The sequence below is a fragment of the Pygocentrus nattereri genome, chromosome 20 (assembly GCF_015220715.1).
Source record: "Pygocentrus nattereri isolate fPygNat1 chromosome 20, fPygNat1.pri, whole genome shotgun sequence".
Lineage (NCBI taxonomy): Eukaryota > Metazoa > Chordata > Actinopteri > Characiformes > Serrasalmidae > Pygocentrus > Pygocentrus nattereri.
The window spans coordinates 37,214,353-37,236,852 of NC_051230.1; the positions used below are offsets into that span (position 1 = coordinate 37,214,353).

The 22,500-nt window shown below is 42.6% G+C and overlaps 1 protein-coding gene across 3 annotated transcripts in view; it reads right to left on the reverse strand.

The window, feature by feature from the left end:
* Positions 1–234: 234 nt before the first annotated feature.
* The window catches only part of bmpr1ba (bone morphogenetic protein receptor, type IBa), a 32,220-nt gene continuing 9,954 nt past the window's right edge, over positions 235–22,500 (reverse strand). Inside the window, exons 3-13 of one of the 3 annotated variants that reach the window (XM_037531848.1) lie at positions 12,553–12,698; positions 8,133–8,280; positions 7,568–7,667; positions 7,371–7,473; positions 5,832–5,928; positions 5,510–5,648; positions 4,871–5,063; positions 4,228–4,525; positions 3,172–3,347; positions 1,200–1,330; positions 235–769 (exon numbers count right to left, since the gene is read on the reverse strand). In XM_037531848.1, the coding sequence (XP_037387745.1) occupies positions 644–769; positions 1,200–1,330; positions 3,172–3,347; positions 4,228–4,525; positions 4,871–5,063; positions 5,510–5,648; positions 5,832–5,928; positions 7,371–7,473; positions 7,568–7,667; positions 8,133–8,280; positions 12,553–12,625 (1,584 nt within the window). In that variant the 5' untranslated portion in view covers positions 12,626–12,698 and the 3' untranslated portion in view covers positions 235–643. Of the gene's footprint in view, positions 812–1,199; positions 1,331–3,171; positions 3,348–4,227; positions 4,526–4,870; positions 5,064–5,509; positions 5,649–5,831; positions 5,929–7,370; positions 7,474–7,567; positions 7,668–8,132; positions 8,284–12,552; positions 12,699–22,500 lie in introns of all 3 variants that reach the window. The other 2 variants (XM_037531847.1, XM_037531849.1) reach the window with 2 other exon arrangements.

Here is a 22,500-nt window from a genome sequence, read left to right on the forward strand (position 1 = left end):
ATGGAGAAAGTTCACACTGAGCTTCATGCCTGATGCACCTTATTTCTGTTGAGCTCCCTCCACACCATTGAGCTGAGACCCATCACTGCTCAGTGACCCAGAACCTCAACATTTACCAAATCAACCCAAAACCCGAGTTTCAGTGCGGTTCAGCGTAGAAACCAACAGGCTCCTCTGAGACAAATCAGAGCAGGACAAATAAAGGACCAGGCTTAAAAACAGTCTTTAATCAGATTCAGTCATTTCTCTCTCACATCACTACAAATGCAGCGCTGCACTGCACAGGGTGATCTGTAGAAACAAACCCAAAGGCACTGAGTGAATTCCTCATCCAGTCACGTTAGCTTTAGCGTCATTCACAGGGAACATTCACGGTTCTCGGTGCTGTCCGTCTCCTTCAGCTCCGGGGCTGTTTGGCTGATGCACACTAGAGGGAGCTCTTCTTAGGATCAGCCCTGAATCCTGCCACACCTGCTGCTCTGAAAACAAGAAGACGCCTTCAACCGCTCATCTTCAGAAGTGCTGTCAGGGACTCTCCTCTGCTTTCACACTCGTCAGAGCCAGACGGATTGCTCTAGTCCAAAGCAGGGCATTGTGGGTGGGATCATGGTGGCAGTCTCAGTGGCAGCGCGCTAGCTGGCCCTCAGAGTTTAATGTCCTGAGACTCGGACATCTTAGCCAGCGTTTTCTTCACCCTCAGCGCGGTGAGCCGGGAGGCCGGACTGTGGGCCCAACACTCGCTCATCAGCTTCCCCATCTGCCGTAAACACTGCAACACCAAACAGCAGCGTTAGAGCGTCTGACTGGATGCCTGTAGATACAGGTGAATGAAGTGGCTTTCAAAACTGCGTTCATCTTAATTTATTAATACTTTATATTGGTTTCATGGCTTTTGTGATTGTATATAAAGGCAATGTTTTTCAGCAGGATCACCAATTTCACCACCCAGAAAGTGTCAGAAAGAAGTGTGGAATACTTTTGAAGTTGCCCTGGAAGTTCCTGACAGTTGCAGTTGGGGTAAATGTTACTGGGAAACTGTTCTGTCAACACAACATGAATTATACTCTTTAAAGTGCCCAAGCATTATAACATCGCCGATAAAAGTAGCGCAGTGAAAGCTAGAGCAGTGTGTTGATGGGCCAGCTGTTTTTAGCTACTTCAGCGTGTGCGCCGGCCTCCACCGAGCGTGAGGTGTGTACCTCGTCGCTGCTCCAGCGGTTGGGGAACGGGGGTCGTATTCTCTTGATGCAGACGACTTCCCTCATGTCCTCATATGACGGATCTGTAGGAACGTATTCATGGTACGGCAGCTGGTACTCCTCCACCACGCCTGTGCAGAACATCACACAATCAGGGATATGTTATATCAAACTACTGATCACACCACACGGCATAACTACCACAACCCCCTCACACAACACCAATTACTAATCACGCACTACAACCTCCAAATATCCAACGCACTGCAACTACCAAATATCCAACACACTACAACTACCAAATGTCCAACGCACTGCAACTACCAAATATCCAACACACTACAACTACCAAATATCCAACGCACTACAACCACCAAATGTCCAACGCACTACAACTACCAAATGTCCAACGCACTACAACTACCAAATGTCCAACGCACTACAACCACCAAATATCCAACACACGACAACCACCAAATGTCCAACGCACTACAACTACCAAATGTCCAACGCACTACAACTACCAAATATCCAACACACTACAACCACCAAATATCCAACGCACTACAACCACCAAATATCCAACACACTACAACCACCAAATGTCCAACGCACTACAACTACCAAATATCCAACGCACTACAACTACTAAATATCCAACGCACTACAACCACCAAATATCCAACGCACTACAACTACCAAATATCCAACGCACTACAACTACCAAATATCCAACGCACTACAACTACCAAATATCCAACGCACTACAACTACCATATATCCAACACACTACATCAACTACAGATTATCCAACAGACTCCATCAACTACCGATTATCCAACACACTACATCAACTACCGATTATCCAACACACTACATCAACTACCGATTATCCAACACACTACATCAACTACCGATTATCCAACACACTCCATCAACTACCGATTATCCAACACACTCCATCAACTACCGATTATCCAACACACTACATCAACTACCGATTATCCAACAGACTACATCAACTACCGATTATCCAACACACTACATCAACTACCGATTATCCAACACACTACATCAACTACCAAATATCCAACACACTACATCAACTACCGATTATCCAATAGACTACATGAACTACCGATTATCCAACACACTACATCAACTACCAATTATCCAACACACTACATGAACTACCGATTATCCAACACACTACATCAACTACCAATTATCCAACACGCTACATCAAATACTAGTCTATTAAATGTTTAATAGAGGCCATAGAAGGTACAGCAGAGTTCATTAAAACTATAGAACATATATTAGAGGCTATAGAAAATATAGAAGGTAAAGCAGATACACTCAGCTAACATGCTACTTAAAAATTTCAATCACACAACACTGTACATCGAAATATCAATCACTTAACAATCTATATCAACTATCACTCACCCAGTTTACCACTGCAATAACTGTAATGAAGGTACAAGTCTGTGGATGTTAGTGAAGGTAGAGTGGAGTCTATAGATGGTATTGACGGTACAGTAGAGCCAATGGTGAAGAAATACTACAGTCTATGGATGGTAATAAAGTACAGTAGAGTCTATTTATTGGTAATAAAGGTACAGTAAAGTCTGTAGGTGTTAGTGAAGTTAGAGTGGAGTCTATAGATAGTAGTGAAAATACACTAGAGTCTATATATGGAAACAAAGTTACAGGCAAGTCTATAGATGTGGTGAAGGTAAAGCAGAGTCTATTTATGGTAGTAAATGCATAGTGTACAGAAGAGTCTATAGATGGTAGTGAAAATACACTTGAGTCTATATATTGTAGCTAAGTTAGAGGTGAGTCTATAGAAGGCCGTCAAGGTACAGTGGAGTCTACAGAAAGCAGTGAATGTATAGTCTGTGCTTGGTAGTGAAAGTATAGTGGAGTCTATAGATGGCAGTCATACTATAGTTGGTCTATAAGGTACCTCCAGACACACAGCGTCGGGCAATCTCCCACAGGATGAGGCCGAAGCTGTACATATCAGCCATGATGTAGGACTGGAAGTGATTCCGGTTCAGAGTCTCCTCCAGGACCTCCGGAGCCATGAAGCGCTTAGTGCCCACACGAGTGTTTAAAGGAACGTCCACCTCGTTCCTGTCACTGCAGTGCACCGGCACAATAACACATTACACCCTAATACTCACACTTACACACACATATTTAATATGACCGTACCTGAGACAAGGTAATCAAATCAAATCATATAAAATCACATTTATTTGTAGAGCTTTTTACAACTGATGTTGTCACACAGCAGCTTCACAGAATTCCAGAAAAAACAGAGTTTTAACAAGAATGTAAAACCCCCAGGTGGGCAAGCCAGGGGCGCCGCTGGCCAGGAGAACCTCCCTCAGAGCTGAGGAAGAAACCTTGGGAGGAACCAAGGCTCACCAGGGGGGACCCGTACTCCTCTGGCCAGACTACCTACAGAGTTATTATACTACTAATATTAATAGCAGTAGTATTAGTAGTAGGAATAGCTGGGAGTCTATGAGAACATCAGTGTAGGGTGGGCAGCTCGTCCAAGGCAGGTGGCGGTAGCTGGGGCGTGGGCAGGTGGTCTGAAGTGGGTAGCAGGAGGGCTTGACAGCAACAGTAATACATTTAACTCATTTCAAGTGAAGAGTCCAGTTTCCCCCTTAACCCTAATACAGTCAGTCAGCCAAGACATGTTTAGTGTCTGAGATTTGCTTCTTTAGCTTTAGGACTGGAGACATGAGGCCAATGTAGCTAACAAGTAACAGAGACTTATTCTCCTCTAATTAGTGCTGACTGCATAACTTGGCTCAAACCATGTGGAGGTGTTCAGCATCTCTGATGGACTTGATTATGTGGTTTCTGATGGTTTATGACTGTTAGTAAGCTCTTATGAAAAAAACGTGATTTGGAAAAAACACTTTTCAGAAGTAATTCTCAGGATCAACACATCCCAACTAACCCTTCCCACATTCCTGAGGTAATCATAGCCTAATGTACGAACCTGAGGAACCGTACGGCCAGGCCGAGGTCAGCGATGCAGCACATGCCGTTCTGCTTCACCAGGATGTTCTTGCTCTTGAGGTCGCGGTGGGCGATGGCCGGTTTGCCCTGGGTGCCAAATATCTCGGTGTGCAGGTGGCACAGTCCGGCGCTGGCCGAGTGGGCCAGACGGAGTACAGCCGAGGTGTCCAGAGTGGTGGACTTTAGGTAATCGTACAGAGAACCATTCTCATGGTAATCCGTGATCAGGTACAGTTGCGTCCATGAGCCTGTGCCTTTAATGTCTGCTGCAATGAACCCTGGGACAGCAAACATGGAGATGCTACGAGTTAAAGTAAGCAGAACCATAAAACTCACCATAGTGTCGTGATTAGGCCAGAACGGCAGCTCAAAAGTGCTTTCAGGCTTAAAATGTCATAAATAAATAAACCAAAAACAAATAAAACACACTCGCTAAATATGTGAGGTACCAAAATTCTAGTTTTACCATTAACCATATCTGTAAGGTTTTTGGCCAAACCTCCTTTAAAGACCACCACACAGCAGATGGAATTATTCAATTCTGAACGTGGCTCATTAAATCTGAAGGCGTGCATGTTTATAGTGAGTGTGTCTCTCAGTGTGTGTGTATGTGTGCGTTGTACCCAGTATGTTATCGTGTCTCATCAGTACAGTCTGGTAGATCTCAGTCTCTCTGAACCAGCTGGCCTCCTCTGTGGTGAAGAACACTTTAACGGCCACTCTCTCTCCTCTCCAGCGGCCCAGCCACACCTCACCATAGCGACCCTTCCCCACCTGCCGCACCAGCTGGATCTGCTTTGCTATGGTGCGCTGTACCTGAACACATACATACAAAATAATGAACACAAATGGATCCACACAAATAATCTTAGACAGCATGTGGCAAAGGCTGTGAGTACAGTGTATTTGCAGTGTGTGAGTCTCACCAGCAGGGGAGAGTATATGCACAGTGTATGCGCAGTATGTGTGCAGTGTGTGAGGCTCACCAGCAGGGGGGATTATATGTACAGTGTATTTGCAGTGTGTGAGTCTCACCAGCAGGGGGAGTATATGTACAGTGTATGTGCAGTATGTGTGCAGTGTGTGAGTCTCACCAGCAGGGGGGAGTATATGCACAGTGTATGCGCAGTATGTGTGCAGCGTGTGAGGCTCACCAGCAGGGGGGATTATATGTACAGTGTATTTGCAGTGTGTGAGTCTTACCAGCAGGGGGAGTATATGTACAGTGTATGTGCAGTATGTGTGCAGTGTGTGAGGCTCACCAGCAGGGGGAGCCCTGATCCTGATCCTGAGCTGTGTGATTGCTCTATCAGGTCTCTGAGAGACTCTCCTGCTGGAATGAAGCTCTCATCCTTCTCCAGACTCAGACTGTACCGAGTGGCTGATACCTGACGTTTATACCTGAAAAAATTAAAATTAATAAATCTTAAAAAGATAAAAGATAAAACACTTTTCTCAAATTTGCTAAGCTTCAGAGAATGGTAACACATTATATACTCAGCACATGGAGGCAATACAGTAATAATGTCAATAAAATATGTAAAGCAACATCAAAGCCAAAGAGTAAAGAGTTCTGTGTCTCACCTGAAGTAGCAGAACAGGATGATGAAGGTGAAGATGAAGGTGCAGATGGTGACTGAGATCAGGAGAGCGATGTGATGAATATCTCCACCTATATAACCTAAACAAACACACATACGAATAACAGAACAGACTTAGAACATAGAAATCATAGACTTAGAACATCTGCAGACTACAGACTACAAACAGCACACTGGGCTTCAGGTCATTTTACATCTACAGACTGGGCGTATGTTTGATTTCTAATGAGTTTTTATGTAGATTTTGTTGTATTCAAAAGAATATATATATATATAAAAATCTCAAAGTTGCATGTTCGGGTGTCAGAATTAGCAATACCAGTCCTGGTCAGTTCTGATCTCATGAGTATGGGTCAAATGGGTGTCAAATCTAGCACTACCAGTTGGGCCTGGTTGAGGCAGGTCTCAAAGTCATGGGTATGGGTCAAGTTTGGGTTTAAATTTAGCAGCACCAGTCGGTCTTGGTCAGGACAAGTCTCAAAGTCACTGGTACAGGATGTGTTTGGGTTTAAGTTTAGCAGCACCAGTCGGTCTTGGTCAGGACAAGTCTCAAAGTCACTGGTACAGGATGTGTTTGGGTCTAAGTTTAGCAGCACCCGTCGGTCTTGGTCAGGACAAGTCTCAAAGTCACTGGTACAGGATGTGTTTGGGTCTAAGTTTAGCAGTACCAGTTGGTCTTGGTCAGGACAGGTCTCAAAGTCACTGGTACAGGATGTGTTTGGGTCTAAGTTTAGCAGTACCAGTTGGTCTTGGTCAGGACAGGTCTCAAAGTCACTGGTACAGGATGTGTTTGGGTCTAAGTTTAGCAGTACCAGTTGGTCTTGGTCAGGACAGGTCTCAAAGTCACTGGTACAGGATGTGTTTGGATCTAAATTGAGCAGTACCAGTCAGGCATGGTCAGGTGGGATCTCAAACTCATGGGTGCAGGTTGTGTGTGTGTCTAAAATTGGCAGTACCAGTTGTTTTTGGTTGGGGAAGGTTTCAAAGTCACTAGTATCAGATGTGTTTGGGTCTAAGTTTAGCAGTACCTGTTGGTCTTGCTCGGGACAGGTCTCAAAGTCACTGGTACAGGATGTGTTTGGGTCTAAGTTTAGCAGTACCAGTTGGTCTTGCTCGGGACAAGTCTCAAAGTCACTGGTGCAAAAGTCAGATCTCAGAGTCACATGAATGGGTCGTGTTTGGGTTTAAAATTTGCTGTACTAGTCTGTTTTGGTCTGGGCAGGTCTCAAAGTCACAGGTACCAGATGTGTTTGGATCTAAATTGAGCAGTACCAGTTGGGCATGGTCAGGTGGGATCTCAAACTCATGGGTGCAGGTTGTGTGTAGGTCTAAAATTAGCAGTACCCGTCGGTTTTGGTTGGGGAAGGTTTCAAAGTCACTAGTACCAGATGTGTTTGGGTCTAAGTTTAGCCGTACCAGTGAGGCCTGGTTGAGTCAAATCTCAGAGTCACAGGTATGGGTCATGTTTGGGTCTAAATTGAGCAGTACCAGTCGGGCATGGTCAGGTGGGATCTCAACTCACTGGGGGTCCTCAGGGGGGGCAGTACAGGGTGCAGGTCTTTGTTGCAGTAGTCTTGATCCGTGCAGCACTCCAGCACTCTCCTCTGGCGGGAGTTCCCTGTGTCCTACAGGTATGTAGTTTAGTTAGTTAAAGTAGAAGAACACAGTTTACACTGGACAGTATATACAGTCTGTATAAAGTATTCAGTCTACACTCACCCTGCACTGGAATTCAGACCCCACCAGACCCAAACAGCCTGATGTGAGAACAGCTGTATCCCCCTCCTCCTCCACCATGGTGAAGCAGTAACCATCCGTCCTACAGACACACAGACAGTCTCAAAGTCAAAATCTCCAACTGGCCTGACTGCATGTCTTCGGACTGTAGAGGAAACCCACACAGACATGGGGAACAAAAGCACCACACAGAAAGAGCCCTGGTCACCTGGCCAGGGAATCAAACCCAGGCCTTTCTTGCTGTGAGGTGACAGCTACCCACTGTGCCACCACAGTTTAGAACTAGACTTTGTAATACAGGCATGGTGCTGAAGCAAGGATGACACACAGCTTCAGAGATATTTAAGATAAGTGCTCCTGATACAATGACCAATGAATTTAGGGCCAGTGAGAAGCTCCCAGTTTGGCACTTCGGTGTAAATCTGAGCATGTGATGTGTATCACCTGCCAATGTGTTTCACTTATACATGTATACATGTCTGTGTATAGGTGCATAATGCAACCTGCAGGCTGTTAATAACCTGAGCATGTATGTTTGAGTAGTTACCTGCAGGTGTTGTTGGTGGACTCTGGGCAGAGGTGGTAGCAGTAGCACCACAGGACACGCTCAGGTAGGATTGCCGCATCACTTCCCATGTCCTGAACTCCCTCCACCTTCCCAGAACTCCTCAGCAGGATGGCATCCAAAGCATTCGCTGCTGAAAGGAGAGTGGACTCATCACCACAGTTACACCACAGGTCAGAATTCCACCCCAAAGTCCAACTCAAGTCTACATAATTCCACCCCAAAGTCCAACTCAAGTCTACATAATTCCACCCCAAAGTCCAACTCAAGTCTACATAATTCCACCCCAAAGTTCAACTCAAGGCTGCATAATTCCATCCCAAAGTCCAAATAAAGGAATTTTACCCTGAAGTCCAGGTAAAGTCTACATCTTCTGACCCTCAAGTCTAACTCAAGTCTATGGCATTTGACCAACCCAAGCAATTTCTAAGTCATCTTCCTTTTAAGTGCAATGTTGTCATCTTACTTTCCAAAGTCCAACTCTACATTGTCTTAGCCTTAACTTCAAGTAGAGTCTAAGTTATCTAACCAAGTTATCTAAGTCCAATTCAAGGTACCTCACCTTCAGGTTCAATTCTAGGTGGTCTTTACTTTAAGACCAAGTATAAGACAATTTATCTTCAAATCAAATTCTAATCTCATTGTCAGGTCATATTCCAAATCAAATCACCTTCAAATACAGTTAAAAGTCCCTAAGCAGCTCCAACTCAAGGTCAAGTTCTACAAAGTCACTAAAACTAGATAACACCAGAAGTCATGGAACCAGATCAAGTCAGCTTCACGTAAAGCACATTGAGAGGCTCCTGTTTCAGCACTGATGAGTCAAACTGGCGGAATGGTTGGAGATCAGATCATTGAATGTGAGGACTTGACTGTAAGCAGTGTACTACTGGAACAGTTAGATCTAGTTTCCCAGACTAAGATTAAGCCTGGACTAAGAAGGTTGGAGTTTATATGAATTCTTTGTAACGTGTGCGTTTTACATGCTCAATCAACACTGAAACCAAAAGAAACCGTCAGCAGCGCTGAGCAGAGTCGTTCCATACTGGTTAGACATGAAACATGAATGCGAATCGTTATGTATTTGTATAAGACTCACAGTGAGAAAACGATAAAAGCTCTAGACTGCAGACCTGAAGAACAGAGGACGTGTCGGCTGCACCTGTTCCATTCCCGTCATGCATCAGGAACACAAACACCAGTTTCCACAGTGAAGAGCACAGACACCTGTTTACACATCCATTATCCCTCCATTATCAGTCGGAGTGTTGATCTTTCAGTCACTCTGAGGGTCTCGCAGTGTTTGTTCTTCTGCTGCTCCTCATTAAAACTCCATTAATGAAGCTCTGAGGCTCCGAAATGACCACTATTGCTGCCCCATTCTACCACTGAGACTCCACACTGACCACCATTACAGCCCCATTCTACCACAGAGACTCCACACTGACCACTATTACAGCCCCATTCTACCACAGAGACTCCACACTGACCACTATTACAGCCCCATTCTACCACAGAGACTCCACACTGACCACTATTACAGCCCCATTCTACCACAGAGACTCCACACTGACCACTATTACAGCCCCATTCTACCACAGAGACTCCACACTGACCACTATTACAGCCCCATTCTACCACAGAGACTCCACACTGACCACTATTACAGCCGCATTCTACCACAGAGACTCAAAACTGACCACTATTGCTGCCTCATTCTACCACTGAGACTCCACACTGACCACTATTACAGCCCCATTCTACCACTGAGACTCAAAACTGACCACTATTGCTGCCTCATTCTACCACAGAGACTCCATGCTGACCATTATTACTGCCCCATTCTACCACAGAGACTCCACACTGACCACTATTACAGCCCCATTCTACCACAGAGACTCCACACTGACCACTATTACAGCCCCATTCTACCACAGAGACTCCACACTGACCACTATTACAGCCCCATTCTACCACTGACACTCATGAGCTCACCCCTGCTGTTCCAAAAACACTCTAGCAAATTGCTCTCACACACACACACACACACACACACACACACACACACACACACTCGCTCTCAAACACAACTGAAATGCTAATACAGCACTGTCTCATCAACACTGAACCACTGAAACAAACAGCAAACACTAGTGAACTGCTAGAGGATCACTACTGAAGCAGAAAGAGCTGAAACACTACTCACTCATTACTGAAACACCAATGAAACACACTACTGAAACACTCAGTCAGTCCTGAAACATCAGAAAAACACCAATTAAACTCACAACTGAAACTCCAATTAAACATTGTTGAAGCTGTAATTAAACACCACTAAAAATTCCAGTAAAATATTCACAGAAACAAATCCAACTGGAACGCTACTTAGATATTAGTCTGTTCAGTGAGTGCTGAAACAGTGGATGCACTGAAATTTTGATGAACTGCTGCATCAGTACTCAAACTCATTACTGGTACTCAGTCATGACTAAAATTCTACTGAATCAAGTACACCACAGAATCACCACAATATTCACTGCTGAAGCTCAGTGTGAACAGTACTGATCCATCACTCAGTCATTACTGAAACACTGCTGAAGCTCAGTGTGAACTGTACTGATCCATCACTCAGTCATTACTGAAACACTACTGAAACTCAGTGTGAACGGTACTGATCCATCACTCAGTCATTACTGAAACACTACTGAAGCTCAGTGTGAACGGTACTGATCCATCACTCAGTCATTACTGAAACACTACTGAAACTCAGTGTGAACGGTACTGATCCATCACTCAGTCATTAGTGAAACACTGCTGAAGCTCAGTGTGAACGGTACTGATCCATCACTCAGTCATTACTGAAACACTACTGAAACTCAGTGTGAACGGTACTGATCTATCACTCAGTCATTAGTGAAACACTGCTGAAGCTCAGTGTGAACGGTACTGATCCATCACTCAGTCATTAGTGAAACACTGCTGAAGCTCAGTGTGAACGGTACTGATCCATCACTCAGTCATTAGTAAAACACTGCTGAAGCTCAGTGTGAACTGTACTGATCCATCACTCAGTCATTAGTGAAACACTGCTGAAGCTCAGTGTGAACGGTACTGATCCATCACTCAGTCATTAGTGAAACATTGCTGAAGCTCAGTGTGAACGGTACTGATCCATCACTCAGTCATTAGTGAAACACTGCTGAAGCTCAGTGTGAACTGTACTGATCCATCACTCAGTCATTAGTGAAACACTACTGAAGCTCAATGTGAACAGTACTGATCCATCACTCAGTCATTAGTGAAACACTGCTGAAGCTCAGTGTGAACGGTACTGATCCATCACTCAGTCATTAGTGAAACACTGCTGAAGCTCAGTGTGAACATTACTGATCCATCTCTCAGTCATTACTGAAACACTACTGAAGCTCAGTGTGAACAGTACTGATCCATCACTCAGTCATTACTGAAACACTACTGAAGCTCAGTGTGAACGGTACTGATCCATCACTCAGTCATTACTGAAACACTACTGAAGCTCAGTGTGAACGGTACTGATCCATCACTCAGTCATTAGTGAAACACTGCTGAAGCTCAGTGTGAACTGTACTGATCCATCACTCAGTCATTAGTGAAACACTACTGAAGCTCAATGTGAACAGTACTGATCCATCACTCAGTCATTAGTGAAACACTGCTGAAGCTCAGTGTGAACGGTACTGATCCATCACTCAGTCATTAGTGAAACACTGCTGAAGCTCAGTGTGAACATTACTGATCCATCTCTCAGTCATTACTGAAACACTACTGAAGCTCAGTGTGAACAGTACTGATCCATCACTCAGTCATTACTGAAACACTACTGAAGCTCAGTGTGAACGGTACTGATCCATCACTCAGTCATTACTGAAACACTACTGAATCTCAGTGTGAACGGTACTGATCCATCTCTCAGTCATTAGTGAAACACTACTGAAGCTCAGTGTGAACGGTACTGATCCATCACTCAGTCATTAGTGAAACACTACTGAATCTCAGTGTGAACAGTACTGATCCATCACTCAGTCATTAGTGAAACACTGCTGAAGCTCAGTGTGAACGGTACTGATCCATCACTCAGTCATTAGTGAAACACTGCTGAAGCTCAGTGTGAACGGTACTGATCCATCACTCAGTCATTAGTGAAACACTGCTGAAGCTCAGTGTGAACGGTACTGATCCATCACTCAGTCATTACTGAAACACTACTGAAGCTCAGTGTGAACAGTACTGATCCATCACTCAGTCATTAGTGAAACACTGCAGTCATGCGTCCTCCACTGTAACGCTGATGACACAGAAACTCTTGGACATGCTGGTCAAGGCTAATCAGTGTGAGCTTCACTCTTCAGTAGGACACTCTTACCTTCACTCTGCAGACTGAGCTCCAGCAGGACGATCATACAGGTCCACCCCACGCCCCCCCCACAGGGATACATCTTCTCTGCTCACCACACGCTGTGCCTGAGTGTCCTCAGGAGCTCCTCACCCTCCTGCCCTCACACTGACCATCTGAGAGGCACACACAGACACACGGCAAGGTTAGTATGGCAGAGCGGGTGTGGCCTGTTTAGAAGTGGGCGTGGCCTCTTTGGAAGGCTGACAGGCCGTGTGTAAACATCCTCCTACCATACAGCACAGAGTAAAAAAACATGAAAGAGCAGGAATTATTATTTATTAATAATTAATAATTCCTTTTAAGGCATTAATAAGCATTAATAAACAGCTGTTAATGTGTTGGTGAGGCCTTTGTAAGTGTGTTCTCACTGTAAAGTGGTACTGAGTGACTGGACCGTGAGCTGGTCAGTGTAAGGGCTGTGGATGTGTAGATGTTTAGCTGTTTAGATGTCTTGTAGGAGCAGGTATTATTAATTCTTTTTAAGGCATTAATAAGCATTAATAAACAGCTGTTAATGTGTTGGTAAGGCCTTTGTATGTGTGTTCTCACTGTAAAGTGGTACTGAGTGACTGGACCGTGAGATGTTTAGCTGTGTAGATGTTTTCTCAGCTGACAGTGAAGCCAAAAGGGTTTCAGCCCAAATGCTGAGGTGTGAGTAAGTAACAGCCCCTCAGCTGCAGACCACCTGCTTCACCCACAAGCCCTCGGAGACACTGAGGGGCACCTGCAATAACACCAGCTTTATCACCCTCAGTCTGCACTGCACACCCCCATCACCCCCACCCACCCAGACTAAGCAGCAGAGACCACTCTGAGGGGTTAAAGGTCAGAGGACCCTCAGAGCTCCAGCTGCTGGAGTTCATCACCAACTGCATTTGCACAGGATCTAATGAGGAGTAACTACACTAAACGAATGATAAGAAATCATATTATTATTATTATTATTATTGAGTGCTATCATGCTTTCTTGCAGGTAGGAAACTATGTGACATATGGGCCCTCACTACTACTACTACTACTACTACCACCACCACCACTACCACCACTACTACTACCACTAATACTACTACTACTACTACCACTAATTCTACCACCACCACTACTACCACTACCACTAATACTACTACTACTACCACTAATTCTACCACCACCACTACTACCACTACCACTAATACTACTACTACTACCACTAATACTACTACCAATACTACTACCACTACCACCACTACTACTACTACCACTACCACTAATTCTACCACCACCACTACTACCACTACCACTAATACTACTACTACCACCACTACTACCACCACTACTACTACCACTAATACTACTACTACTACTACCACTAATTCTACCACCACCACTACTACCACTACCACTAATACTACTACTACTACCACTAATTCTACCACCACCACTACTACCACTACCACTAATACTACTACTACTACCACTAATACTACTACCAATACTACTACCACTACCACCACTACTACTACTACCACTAATACTACTACTACCACTACCACTAATTCTACCACCACCACTACTACCACTACCACTAATACTACTACTACCACCACTACTACCACCACTACTACTACCACTAATACTACTACTACTACTACCACTAATTCTACCACCACCACTACTACCACTACCACTAATACTACTACTACTACCACTAATACTACTACCAATACTACTACCACTACCACCACTACTACTACTACCACTAATACTACTACTACCACTACCACTAATTCTACCACCACCACTACTACCACTACCACTAATACTACTACTACCACCACCACTACCACCACTACTACTACCACTAATACTACTACTACTACTACCACTAATTCTACCACCACCACTACTACCACTACCACTAATACTACTACTACTACCACTAATACTACTACCAATACTACTACCACTACCACCATTACTACTACTACCACTAATACTACTACTACCACTACCACTAATTCTACCACCACCACTACTACCACTACCACTAATTCTACCACCACCACTACTACTACTACCACTAATACTACTACTACCACCACTACTACTACTACCACTACTACTACTACTAATATAAACCCATTATTTAGTTCTATTTGATTACCAGCTATTTGAAGCACTAGCTAAGGTTTTAGGCACCTGTGAATATTATAATTAAAAGATATTTAACTGGACAGTCAGTGTTGATTTGTCCAGAAAGTTTAGATATGTATTTCGGTGTGACCTGTGCTGAGAATATCCTCAGATATGCTCATTTTAATGCACAGTTTCTATTTATTTACTGAGTTTAACGTCTTGGAAAAAAATAAATAAAATAAAAAATAGAAAGAATAGAATAATAAAGTAGAAAATGTGCCATAACCTTTAACACAGGCCACTCCGATTACTGTTTACTCATTACTATTAATTACAATTCATTACTGCCTATTTCTACTTTAACTAAGTCGACTTCTTTATGTCTTACCTTTTCTTCCATGAGCGGAGGACGAGCAAAGCCAGAGTTCTATCGTTTAGATTTACTGAGCACACTGGCAGTTCAGTAAAGCTCATGGATCTCCATCTCAGTCTTCCAGGGAATAAACAGTAAGTGTGTATTTAACTATGCAGTAGCGAGTCTCTGCAGAGGATCTGTAACGTACAAGTATATCACTGCTGTCGGAGCAAAACCTCGTATCTCCATTTGAGACGTTTTTCAGTTTTTGATATAATTTGAAAATACGTGTGTTTTTTTACACCGTATGTAAATTCCATGAAGAATGGACCAAAAGAAACAGCTCAAAATGATTTGGAAAGATGTCTGGTTCCATTGACTTGCATTAAAAGTGAAGGAGGGTTTGTCGTTCTCCTGTAAAGTTACTATGTTGGAGATATGTTTTGATCCAACAGCAGCAAGTTTATACGTATATTTACTTCATAGGGATGTACAGTATGTACAGTTAAAATGCCTGATTTTGCTGTTCAGATCTGAATTTTTCAATTAGTCTTATTTGATAACTATAAATATTCCATTGTAATAGATATTTGACACTGTTCTGAATGAAGGTCACTGAGTTAGCTGTGTTTTTATATTCACGAATCAAATTGTAGATCAATTGATTATTAAAATAATCGCTGTCCCACATCTGCCCCCCCAATACACACACAGTAACGTATAATACTCTCTGTATTCTCACTCTTCTCATTAGCATCTCATTAGCATGAGATCACTATCACCGCACTGTGAGGGTCTGAGAGAGTGAGGGTGTAACGTGAGAGTGTCGGACGACCCCGAGAGTGACCACTGACCGGGTCTGCGGCAGCAGCAGGGTGAACGTATATGATGGTATATCTGTAGGGCAGCTGAGCACGGTGAGCTTCCGCTCTCACTTTACTGCAGTATAAACATTACACTGTACACATACAGGGTGATTACATCACAGACTGAACAGCCAATCAGCAGCCAGGACACTCACTGCAGTACAGCACAGAGAAAAACAGTTTTACTGTAAAAGCTTTATCAGTGCAGCTCACGGCCCAGTAACGCTGCCGATACACCCGGTTTACTGTGTTAGCTACACTATATACAGTGAGAGTTGCGCTATATACAGTGAGTTACGCTATATACAGTGAGAGTTATGCTATATACAGTGTGAGTTACGCTACATACAGTGAGAGTTACGCTATATACAGTGAGTTATGCTATATACAGTGTGAGCTACGCTATATACAGTGAGTTACTCTTTATACAGTGTGAGCTACGCTATATACAGTGAGTTATGCTATATACAGTGTGAGCTACGCTATATACAGTGAGTTACGCTGTATACAGTGTGAGTTACGCTATATACAGTGAGAGTTATGCTATATACATTGAGTTACGTTATATACAGTGAGAGTTACGCTATATACAGTGAGAGTTAAGCTATATACAGTGAGAGTTACGCTATATACAGTGAGAGTTACGCTATATACAGTGTGAGCTACGCTATATACAGTGAGAGTTACGCTATATACAGTGAGTTACGCTATATACAGTGAGAGTTACGCTATATACAGTGAGAGTTACGCTATATACAGAGAGAGTTACGCTATACACAGTGAGAGTTACGCTATATACAGTGAGTTACGCTATATACAGTGAGAGTTACGCTATATACAGTGAGTTACGCTATATACAGTGAGAGTTACGCTATATACAGTGTGAGCTACGCTATATACAGTGAGAGTTACGCTATATACAGTGAGTTACGCTATATACAGTGTGAGCTACGCTATATACAATGAGAGTTATGCTATATACAGTGAGTTACGCTATATACAGTGAGAGTTACGCTATATACAGTGAGTTACGCTATATACAGTGAGAGTTACGCTATATACAGTGTGAGCTACGCTATATACAGTGAGAGTTACGCTATATACAGTGAGTTACGCTATATACAGTGTGAGCTACGCTATATACAATGAGAGTTACGCTATATACAGTGAGTTACGCTATATACAGTGAGTTACACTATATACAGTGAGTTACGCTATATGCAGTGAGTTACACTATATACAGTGTGAGCTATGCTATATACAGTGAGTTACGCTATATACAGTGTGAGCTACGCTATATACGGTGAGAGTTATGCTATATACAGGGTTACGCTATATACAGTGAGTTACGCTATATACAGTGAGTTACGCTATATACAGTGTGAGCTACGCTATATACAGTGAGAGTTACACTATATACAGTGAGTTACGCTATATACAGTGAGAGTTACGCTATATACAGTGTGAGTTACGCTACATACAGTGAGAGTTACGCTATATACAGTGAGTTATGCTATATACAGTGTGAGCTACGCTATATACAGTGTGAGCTACGCTATATACAGTGAGTTACTCTATATACAGTGTGAGCTACGCTATATACAGTGAGTTACGCTATATACAGTGTGAGCTACGCTATATACAGTGAGTTACGCTATATACAGTGTGAGCTACGCTATATACAGTGAGTTACGCTATATACAGTGAGAGTTATGCTATATACAGTGAGTTACGTTATATACAGTGAGAGTTACGCTATATAGAGTGAGAGTTAAGCTATATACAGTAAGAGTTACGCTATATACAGTGAGAGTTACACTATATATAGTGAGCTACGCTATATACAGTGAGAGTCGCGCTATATACAGTGAGTTACGCTATATACAGTGAGAGTTATGCTATATACAGTGTGAGTTACGCTACATACAGTGAGAGTTACGCTATATACAGTGAGTTATGCTATATACAGTGTGAGCTACGCTATATACAGTGAGTTACTCTTTATACAGTGTGAGCTACGCTATATACAGTGAGTTACGCTATATACAGTGTGAGCTACGCTATATACAGGGAGTTACGCTGTATACAGTGTGAGTTACGCTATATACAGTGAGAGTTATGCTATATACATTGAGTTACGTTATATACAGTGAGAGTTACGCTATATACAGTGAGAGTTAAGCTATATACAGTGAGAGTTACGCTATACACAGTGAGAGTTACGCTATATACAGTGAGAGTTACGCTATATACAGTGTGAGCTACGCTATATACAGTGAGAGTTACGCTATATACAGTGAGTTACGCTATATACAGTGTGAGCTACGCTATATACAATGAGAGTTACGCTATATACAGTGAGTTACGCTATATACAGTGAGAGTTACGCTATATACAGTGAGTTACGCTATATACAGTGAGAGTTACGCTATATACAGTGTGAGCTACGCTATATACAGTGAGAGTTACGCTATATACAGTGAGTTACGCTATATACAGTGTGAGCTACGCTATATACAATGAGAGTTACGCTATATACAGTGAGTTACGCTATATACAGTGAGTTACGCTATATACAGTGAGTTACACTATATACAGTGTGAGCTATGCTATATACAGTGAGTTACGCAATATACAGTGTGAGCTACGCTATATACGGTGAGAGTTATGCTATATACAGGGTTACGCTATATACAGTGAGTTACGCTATATACAGTGAGTTACGCTATATACAGTGTGAGCTACGCTATATACAGTGAGAGTTACACTATATACAGTGAGTTACGCTATATACAGTGAGAGTTACGCTATATACAGTGTGAGTTACGCTACATACAGTGAGAGTTACGCTATATACAGTGAGTTATGCTATATACAGTGTGAGCTACGCTATATACAGTGTGAGCTACGCTATATACAGTGAGTTACTCTATATACAGTGTGAGCTACGCTATATACAGTGAGTTACGCTATATACAGTGTGAGCTACGCTATATACAGTGAGTTACGCTGTATACAGTGTGAGCTACGCTATATACAGTGAGTTACGCTATATACAGTGAGAGTTATGCTATATACAGTGAGTTACGTTATATACAGTGAGAGTTACGCTATATAGAGTGAGAGTTAAGCTATATACAGTAAGAGTTACGCTATATACAGTGAGAGTTACACTATATATAGTGAGTTACGCTATATACAGTGAGAGTTATGCTATATACAGAGAGAGTTACGCTATATACAGTGTGAGGTACGCTATATACAGTGAGAGTTATGCTATATACAGTGAGTTACGCTATATACAGTGTGAGCTACGCTATATACAATGAGAGTTACTCTATATACAGTGAGTTACGCTATATACAGTGAGTTACGCTATATACAGTGAGAGTTACGCTATATACAGGGTTACGCTATATACAGTGTGAGCTACGCTATATACAGTGTGAGCTACGCTATATACAGTAAGAGTTACACTATATACAGTGAGTTATGCTATATACAGTGTGAGCTACGCTATATACAGTAAGAGTTACACTATATACAGTGAGTTACACTATATACAGTGTGAGCTACGCTATATACAGTGAGTTACGCTATATACAGTGTGAGCTACGCTATATACAGTGTGTGCTACGCTATATAAAGTGAGTTACGCTATATACAGTGAGAATTACGCTATATACAGTGAGCTACGCTATATACAGTGTGAGCTACGCTATATACAGTGTGAGCTACGCTATATAAAGTGATTTACGCTATATACAGTGAGTTACGCTATATACAGCGTGAGCTACGCTATATACAGTGAGAGTTACGCTATATACAGTGAGTTATGCTATATACAGTGTGAGCTACGCTATATACAGTGAGAGTTACGCTATATACAGCTATAGTTATGCTATATACAGTGAGAGTTATGCTATATACAGTGTGAGCTATGCTATATACAGTGAGAGCTATGCTATATACAGTGAGTTACGCTATATACAGTAAAAGTTCCACTATATTCAGTGTGAGCTACGCTATATACAGTGAGAGTTACGCTATATACAATGAGAGTTACACTACATACAGTGTGAGCTACGCTATATACAATAAAAGTTCCGCTATATACAGTGTGAGCTACGCTATATACAGTGAGAGTTACGCTATATACAGTGAGAGCTACAGTGAGAGTTACGCTATATACAGTGAGTTACGCTATATACAGTGAGAGTTACACTATATACAGTGAGTTACGCTATATACAGTGAGAGTTACGCTATATACAGTGAGTTACGCTATATACAGTGAGAGTTACACTATATACAGTGAGTTACGCTATATACAGTGAGAGTTACGCTATATACAGTGAGTTACTCTATATACAGTGAGAGTTACACTATATACAGTGTGAGCTACTCTTTATAGTGTGAGTTACACACTATATAGATAGTGGTAAAATTGACTAAAACCAGCTGCTGTTGTTTGTCATGTTGACCAACTATGAGTCTGTTTATATTCAGAGCCAGATCCTGATACGAGCAGAGTGCTAAGTGGCGTGAGTTAGCACTAATGCTGAGGTGGCAAGTCTGTTTTTGCTCATCGCTGCCTCTCACTGCGCGGTCACGTTAGCTTTACCGTCTAATTCTTCTCATCTCCACCAAATAAACAGTAAAGCTGTCCTGAGTCTCCAAAAGCTAAAGCTTTTCTGGGTTGGAATTCTGTGTGTTCTTTGATTAAATGGAAATAAAGCAATATTCTTGTCTGTAATCTGCATTTTACAGCTTTTTCATCATCAGTCCAGAAAAGAAAAGAATCCAGCAGTTAACAGTAAACAAGCTGTTTTATCACTGCTAGTTAGCATAGCACTTAAACTCGGCGTTTACTGAGGAACGAGCTTCATGTGTTAATGCTACAGGACTAATATACTCACTCATAGTGAGTTATTAATTCATTTAAATCTCTACAATTTAAAATCTACATTTCATAACTAGAAGGGGAAAGTTCACAGCTACCGCTAATCACAGCTGACCTGCCTCGTCATCTCAGACAGACCTGCTGGTGTCTGCGCACCTTCACGTTGGTGCTTAACCTCGTAGCTCCAGCGCTAAAACACCAAAAAAAGAAGCTGGACAATGGACTGACCACCACAGAGTCCAGACCTCGACACCACTGAACGGGTTTGATCATCAACCCAGCTTCTCAGACTGAGCTTTGGAGGCGTGTCTGCAGATTCTTTGAGGAGCTGAAAGTGAGGCTCCTGAGAAGAACGGAAGCTGGAATGAAGGGAGAGAGGGACTCACTGACTGACCGCAGCTGAGAGGAGATTCAGCTGCTGAGGATTCTGGGTGATTTTCTGTTAAACATGTGTTCTACTTCATGGCTGTTTTGACTGGAAGTGAAATAAACGGTCTTCGCTGCTACTGATGAGATATCGGGCTGTGAAAAGCGTGGATCACCTGATCTCCTCAGTCCATCCTGTTACGCCGTTTTTCTCAGGGTTTATCAGAGTTTAGGACTCTTTCAGATCCACGCAGCACGGCTGAGACCAAATGCTCCTCAAAATACAGAAACACACTCATCAAAACACAAAACCAACAGGCCTTCCTGTCTGAAGCTTCCACAGATCTTCACTCCACAGCCTGAAGATGTTTATTCTCTCCTTCTGTCTCTCACCTCCCATAACTCATCCACCGCTGCTGGGCTTTCAGTGGCTCAATTTCCTCTAGATATCAATCTCACCTGTCCTGTATGATACCATCAGCCCTGCGGACTGGAATGTGAGTTAGTAGTGCTGTCAGTTCAGCTAAAGCCCTGCAGATACAGTCGTCATTCTGGATCTGAAGTGAAGGTCCGTATCTGACCACCAGAGCTCTTAGTCCGGGCCATCAAAGGCAAAACTCTGCCTAAAAATGAAACAAACACTTCTACAGTGATGCAACTGCTATGGGATTTCTGATAGTCTGCCAGCGCTAAGCTAACGCTCACAGTTTTGGCCACTCAAAATTAAACACAGACATTTGAAGCTTGTAGAAAAATCCACGTCACTGCTGTCAGAACAAATTGTTGTATCTCCAAAATGGCAATTTTACAGGAGAATAAAAAACATACTGAACCTTTAATGTAAGTCAATGGAACCAGACAGTTTTCCAGAAATGTTGGGCTGTTTCTTTTAGTCCATTCATCATGAAATATATGGTCACACTTTATTTGGATGGTCCACTACAGATGCTTTACAGATGCTTCACAGATGCTTTACAGATGCTCTGCAGATGCTCTGCAGGCGCTTTACAGATGCTTTGCAGATGCTCTACAGGTACTCTACAAATGCTCTACAGATGCTCTACAGATGCCTAAACCACTAACAAATTTTATAGTGATGTTCAGTTGATGATCACCAACAGTAAGGATAGGGTTAGGTTTAGGAGTAGGTGTAGGTTTTGCCTTGAGGTTAGGATTAGGGTTAGGGTTAGGAGTAGATTTACTAAACTTCTTTGCACTGAACTTGAAGTTCAGCTTCATTTAATGGAATTTAATTGAATGTTAGGTAAAGACAGACTGAGCACTTACAAAACATCTACAGTGGAATATCCA